The 7,134-nt window shown below is 54.8% G+C and overlaps 1 protein-coding gene across 1 annotated transcript; it reads right to left on the bottom strand.

Annotated features, from left to right (window-relative positions):
• Window positions 1-654: 654 nt before the first annotated feature.
• RETREG3 (reticulophagy regulator family member 3) lies at window positions 655-6,888 on the bottom strand (the record flags this gene model as incomplete). Its single annotated transcript, XM_026864584.1, has 8 exons — window positions 655-1,294; window positions 1,781-1,913; window positions 2,265-2,344; window positions 2,847-2,984; window positions 3,409-3,493; window positions 4,185-4,311; window positions 5,433-5,463; window positions 6,684-6,888. Coding segments are annotated over 8 exons (1,233 nt in total), but the record flags the coding sequence as incomplete, so codon positions are not given.
• Window positions 6,889-7,134: the final 246 nt, after the last annotated feature.

Genomic DNA, 7,134 nt, shown 5'->3' with positions numbered 1-7,134 from the left:
GGAAGCAGCGGGGCGGCCCCGGCACCAGAGCAGCACCGGCCGGGCAGGGCGGCCCCACCTCTCCCTGCTCCGGAAAACCGGAGCCCCCGAGCCAGCGCCGCGGGAGCGGCTCTGCCGCTGTCCGACGGCACCGGAGGCACACGGGGAGCTCGAGCAAAGCGTTGGTCCGTTATTTGAGGAAAGCGACACAAAAGCAGCTGCCACACGCGCGTGTTCTTTGTGGGACTCGTCATCACAGTCGGTGTCTTATTGCCAACGTGTCTCTTACAAAACAGCGTCACTCGAGAGCCGGAGCTGAGCCGTCGCTGCAAGCACAAGCACCGCGGCAGGAGCGAGGGGCTCGTCCCCACCCGGAGCGGGATATTGCTGGGAGAGGAGACTTGGATTCTGTGCACGTTTTAGGAGGGGGAACAGTTGTCTTAAAGACAGAACAGCATTACGTCCCAGACACGGAGTCTGAGGGGACACCAACCCCGCCTCCCCGGGGCGGTCGGCTCCGGGATTGTCCTCGGCGGCGCTGTCGGTCCGGCCGGCGGCCCCGGAGCTGCAGACCCCGGATTTACTGTCCTGGGTGAGGAAGTGCGGAACAAGCAGTGTCCTGGCAGAGAGTGCAGGGCAACGCATGGGTGATTGTGGAGCTATCACATCAACGCCTTTTCCCTATGAATTACTAGTGTAGTTTATTTTAAAATCCAAGCGAGGCTACAGAGTCACAAGTCACAGTGGTGTTCCCAGCCAGGGCTGGCTGTCACGTCACTCATACTCACACAGGAGACGACCTAGGTAACTGTGCAAGGCTTTTCCTTCCAGGGTTCCCTCCACGACGCACGATAGAAAACCAGAGGGAAGTGGTGGGCTTCTTACTGGCCCCGTGAGCCAGCAGGATCCAGCTGGTTCAGCTCGGACTGATCCAGCAGCTCAAAGTCATCCCCTTCGGCATCCGTGTCCAAGTCCGAGCTGGCCGTTCTGAGGTAAGTCTTTGCACCTCTCTGGGGATTGTCTCCGCGCGAGGGGCCCGGCTGAGGGGCCCCTGACAGCGCCAGCTGTATCATGCCTCTGGTGACGAAGCCGGCTATGTTGTGGGTGAGGTTCTGTACAGACGGCAGCGCGCCCGACTCCTCCTGCTCGTACGGGAGATGCAGGTCTTCTGTCAGCTGAGGGCGGTAAGCCAGGCTGGGGATCCCAATGCTGGTGTCATCCTCGTCGTCTATGCCAGCTGCTTCCGGGTTTATGGAAGGGAAGTCGGGGAGATCCCGGGCAAAAGATTCTTCGGGGTCGCTGTGACCATCCAGGTCTAGAAGAGGAGAAAGTGCTTTGAATACACAGCACAGGCCAAACCCCGAGGCGGGGGCAGCACACACGCGAGCGCTGGGCCACCACCCCCCCGAGACAGCCCGTCTCCTGCCGCCTCACGGACCCATCGTGCTGTCACCTGCCCTGGCATGGCTTTTCGGGGTGCCTGCTGGCCTCCCCAGGGCAGATGCTGGAGCAGACACCCTCTGCCAGAGGAAACGCCCCGTGGCAGGCGGGGCTGCAACCCGCATCCCTGCAGCCAGGGACGCACAGGGCTGGGTCTGCCTCCGGAGAGCAGCTGCTGGTGCTCCGCTAAAGCACCACAGGGACGAAGAAGGAAGCTCAGTTCTGACGAAACAGGTACTGGCATCTCATCTCAGCCAGCAAGACAGACATCAAACAGCTAGGCCTCGAGGACAGAAGGCAACGCACCCTCCCTCCAAGCCGTCACACTGGCGCCTGCCAGGGGCTGCCCACTCCCCCTCACCTTCCGACCCCTCCGTCAGGGGAGTCTGGCCCCTCGACAGGTTAAACATCCCGTTCTCTGTGTAGGAGACCTCTGCGTCCGAGTGCTCCGAGTCAGAGATGGTTAGTTCCTTGGCGACCACAGAGTCATCCAGCTTTGAAATTGGAGATAAAATTGGAAACATCAAATACTGGAAAGCTGATTCCTGTGCCTCAAGACAAAACACGTGATCCAGTGGCCGCCAGTTAAACCCAGTCCTCGTGGGAGGCTGGCACCTGAGGCTCATCTCACACGTGACTGCCCCGCCTAGGAGACTGGCTGGTACAAGCAGCTCTGGACATACATGAGTGAGACAGAATAGGAAAGGCCTCTCTAAAGGGAGAATATCCTCATCTGATCTCCCATCACAATGTGCTGGATACAGGGCTACGGACCCCGTGTCCACGCAATGGGGTGAGTTCGTTCTGGTCAGCTGAGCCTTTCTGCTTCTGAGACTTTTTGTTACCTTGGGACAGAACGCAGCGAGCTCCTCTTCACTGTCACTCCCATCATCCACAGCCTCCTGACTGAGGGATCGGTGACGCACTGACAGAAACCAGAGACAAAGCTTGTTATTGCTGCTAGGACGGGGTCTGTACAGGGCCAACCTCAGCAGAGTAGAAAAACCCTCAACTGCCATGCGTGGACATGACACAACCCAGCAGGGACACGACGTGACACAACCCGACATGCTTTGTTCCTCAGCAGAGCAACGGGATCGTTTCTGACGTGGGCTGCTGCAGACCTTCTGCAGAGATGAACATGTTTAGCAGCTCCCTCGCGCCGAGCCCCTCCTCTTTTTTCAGTGCCAGTGCAATACGGAACAGGCAGTCCTGGCAGCTCAGCAGGGCGGCTTGGCGCTGCGAGGAGCCCACGCCAGCCGCTGGCTGGGAGCTGCCTGCGCAGGCAGAGCAGCCCAGCGCGGCTGCAGGGACCTGCCGGCGCCGGGGGAGCGGTGCCGCACGCAGCCCCGGCCCTCCCCGAGGCCGGGCCTGGCTCGCAGGCAGTGTCAGGTACCGAGGGGCAGAAACACAGCACAGAAACTCACACTGCTTCTCCCGCTGCTTTGATATCATGTAGCCTCGAACGCTGAAATCCAGCCGCTGCAGAGCTGGCTCCAGCTTCATGTACACGCGCTGCCCCAGTCTGTGGTACACGGCAAGGGGCCACAGCAGGATGAAGAGCACTGAGGTAAGTGGGAACTCTGATCAGAAGTCTGTTCAGGATGCTACCTGGCAGACATCTTGCCCATTTTGTGCTGCAGCACAACACACACAGGGCATGCGAGGTCTGAGCGCTGGAGGCAGTGCTGCAGGGGGGCGGGTTGGTGCAACCACCTCTGCCGATTTAACAAAACTGAGAGGCCATCCTATTAGTGCTCAAACCTCTGGTTACTAAGCACTCAAACATGTTCTCTCTGGACCAGAGACCTTAAGAGTCCCGGAGGAGAACCACCACATTCCAGGCAGAATGTATTATCGTAAAGTTTAAAGCCATTCACACAAACTTCCCTTCAGAGCAGAAGAGCCCCATCCCTCGGCCATCCAGCTCCCACTCGTCTCCACCTCTTTTCTCTCAGAAGTCTGTATTTGGCACAGAGTTCTACTTACACAGCAAGTACGAGAGCAGGAGTCCAGGGATGTACCGGCCCAGGACCGCCAGGAAAGTAAAGAATCCACACACTAGAAGGCAGAACTGAAGACATGGGAGACAGTGAGTTTCCGAGGTTGAGCAGCACGTTCACGCAGTTCTTTGCTGTCTTGTTCTCTGCAGATTCTACGTCAGGACGTAGTTCTAACAGCAGCGAGGCCTTCCTAAGGCTTTGCCTAGTTGAGCTACCCTGCTCTAGGGCTAGTGCAGAGACAGGAGATATCTGGCTTCAGAGCAACAGGCAGCGTGCCAAGGCCTCTGCCTCGGTACACGAGGAGCTTCCCAAAGCAGGTGTGCTAAAAGCAAGGAAGAGGCTAAAGACAGGACTCTCTGAGGTAAAAAAGACAAGGACAGTACCACTGTGTTACAGGCTCCTCTTTGCATAAGCCTCAAAAAAAGAAGGAGAAAAGAAAGCTTGACACACTTTCTCAAACCGTTAAAGTCCAACGAGGGAGGGAGTTTGACAGACACTGAAAAAGCCAGAAACCTACAGAAGGAGCAGCTCCGTGTTCACTTCCCTAGCGCAGTCAACATGCTGACACTCGCCTTCTCCTCCCTCCTCCGCAACCTGATTTTTCTGCCTGTGCTTTCCATCCCTCCCCACCACCAGGAGCTGTGGGGACCTCCCACGCCCGAGCGCCTGCAGCCAGTGCTGGACGCCACCGCAGGAGGATACCGGCGGTCAGCAGAGGCTCCACGTCAAACACATCATCTGCTGAGCTCGGTACATTCTTACCTTTCCGGGGTTTTGCCTCTTGAAAATGAAGAGATTACTTAAGAAGTTGGTCCCAGCCACCCATCCTTCAGCCAAATGGTGACAGAGTTCTGGCACGCCGAGCAGCCGAGGGTGAACGTATCCCCAGCTGCAGCGAAGGGGGGAATTCGGGAACAGATATTACTGCGTGGACCCCAGCGCAGGAGTCACCCGTTACAAACACTTGTCTCTACACTACCTTCTCCTCCCCCCAGCCGCTGAGCTCTAGAGGCGAGGGTCAGCCTGCCTTTCCAAACAGCCCCTTGCCAAAGGCAGCACTTCTACACACCCTTCCACGAGGGTCCCATCCTCCCTCAGCAGCTAAGGAGCAGTAATTTCAGTCATTCAGTCTTTTGGCTTAGACTTGTTTCCACGCTACTGGAGGGAAAGGACAGTGCAGAAGCAAATCAAGAGAATCCATTTGCTTTTTCTGCATTTACTTGGTCAACTGCAACCCCCAAGGATTCAGCACCAGGTCTACAGGCAGCCTTGCACCTTACTTAATATATCCAGTTACTTCAGAGGCTTTGTCAAGTTCTATTAGTGCTTCTTAACTGCTAGTCACAAGTACCTGAAGGTTAGGAAAAGCAATTCCTTTTCTACTTGGGCCTAAAAAAAAAAAAAAAAAAAAACCCAAACACAAACAAAAACAACCAAAGCAACTGTCGTTTGGCAACAGTTCAAGTGATTTAATCAGGAGCCGAGCACCCAGCGGGGCTCGGCAGCAGGAAGGTGTGCCCAGAGAGAGGAAGGTGCTATTAGTAAGGCAACACCCCAGCATTTCTCAACCCATTCTTAATGCTGCAGTCAGACCGTAACTATGCAGGAACAACTTCTGGAACAAGCTTGTTAAACATTCCTTGTCAAGTCTCAGAAGACTTCATTATTTCCAGAAGAAACGCTGGTTTCTTGCTATTGGAGGCCCACACAAAAGGAATTGCTTTTACGGCAGCACCTCTACCTTAAGGGTGCAGGGGGAAGTGGCAGGGGAAGTTTTACAACACTCAAGCAAGCATTCTGGAGGCCAGTATGAGGCAGAGATTAAGTATAATGTAATGGTTTGGGGCCAGTCAAAAAGTTGTCTCAACAGCTTGACAGAGTCCGGGGCTCCGTCCACCTTCCCCCCTCCTTTCCCCGCTCGAAGGAGCCAACATTACAAGCACGTGCAGGTAATAATTACACAGTATCACAGCAAAGTACCAAACAGCAGAGATTCAATTAGTTTCCTACCTCTCATTGTCTAATTCGTCAGGTCTTGCCACTAAAATATTAAGAACAGACACTGCATTAGTTGCAAGGAATTTGCCATGAGAATGCTTAGCTCTTGGGATTTAAGTAAAGCTTTAATGAGCTGGGGAATACCTGGAAAAGGGATCAGCTGTAATTAAGAACCAGAGATGCCTCACTGCACACCCCATTCTGAACGTGTATGTGTGACAGCACAAGATGCCAGAGAGTCCCCCTGTTGCTCCTCAACCTGCTGGAGGCTCTCTGGAAGGGTGCTCTGGTTCCACTGACAGGTAAGAGCAAAAACCACCACTTCTGCCTTCCCCCCAACACCAGCCGGTGAAGGAAGATCAGCCTGCTTCTGAGAGGCATCAGAGATCTCAGTCTTTTGATACTTTCCCACCCAGGCTGGGATTTGAAAAGGGACCCAGTGACGTACCAGTTACCCTGACAAATCAAAATCAAGGTTATGAGGGAGCTGGACCCTTCCTCCTAAGCAGGAAACTTCAGCTACAGAGCCTGAGCCAAGCTGCTGCCAGAAACCAGAGAAAGCTTTAATGTCCTCCCAAGAACTACAGAGAACACAAGCTGAAGCAGAAAGCTGGGAACTGTACTGGCTAGTTAGTTAGGGAACCACCTCTGGGAGCGTGCAAACCATCCACACAGCTTCAAAGCCAGCCTGTCCATGCAAAGCCAGCCCAACCCTGAGCTGCTGAGAGCAGTAGTATTCATTAGTGTATTAATGCCAGGAACAAGAGATACACCTGCTTCCCTTATGGAGAGCGAAGACTAACTTCATTAACAGCCGTTGAGAGGCCTCTCCTTTCACAAAAATCTCTGCTCAGCAGCAAGGCTGGGACACATCTTTGTCCTAAAACATGGAGCTGGTTTATTACAGATTCTAAGGAAAAATCCAGACGTATTCTATGTACGCTTCAGTTTCTTGTGCTTGTACTGAATGCTCCAAAGGTGAATCACTGCTTCAAAGCCTGCGCTAGTTCACGTACACCAGATGTTTAGAGACTGTGGGACAAATACCAGTGTCGCAGGCATGAGAAAATCTTATGTTTGTATAGGTTAGGGTCTTCCAGCTCCAGAAGAACCTGCCTACAATGTTCTTGCCCACTTCCAGAAACACAAAGCAAAAGACCCACAGTTTTAACTATTTAACTCCACATGACGCAGAGCCGGTCCACCTCTGGGGCTAAATCCAGCGCTTGACTTGCCGGTACCAACTCAAATGTGGCAACTTACCTCCAATTTCAGGCCAGATTCTGTTCTTCCACTGATCTAGACAAACTACTACTATGAGGGTAAACGCAACCAGGAACAGCAAGCGCAGATAAGTCAGAGCAAAAAACCTACGGGGAAGAAACAAACGAGTCAGGACCGCCCCGATCTGCACGACACACACAGACGGGTAACACAAACCAACCCCGGACCAAGCAGCCACCACCAGTTACAGGCAGAGGAGAGCGAGCAGGCGCTCGGCCCGTCCCCCCGGCGGCTCCGGGGACCCTCAGCTGCTGTGGCACGGCTGGAAGTGCTGAGCAGCGGCACTGTCAGATCACGGGGAGAACGTGAGGGAGGGAGCGGGAGCGGGAGCAGAGATCGGCCCTGCCCGGTTCCCGCCCGAATGGGGCACACGTCGCGGGCTCGAGCTCTGAGGAGCCGCTCGGGTCCCGCCGCCAGCCACGACCCGTCC

This window comes from Athene cunicularia (assembly GCF_003259725.1).
Source record: "Athene cunicularia isolate RWA chromosome 27 unlocalized genomic scaffold, athCun1 chr27_part1, whole genome shotgun sequence".
Lineage (NCBI taxonomy): Eukaryota > Metazoa > Chordata > Aves > Strigiformes > Strigidae > Athene > Athene cunicularia.
Note: the sequence above shows the minus strand (reverse complement) of the source record. Positions and strands in the feature narration are given on the sequence as shown.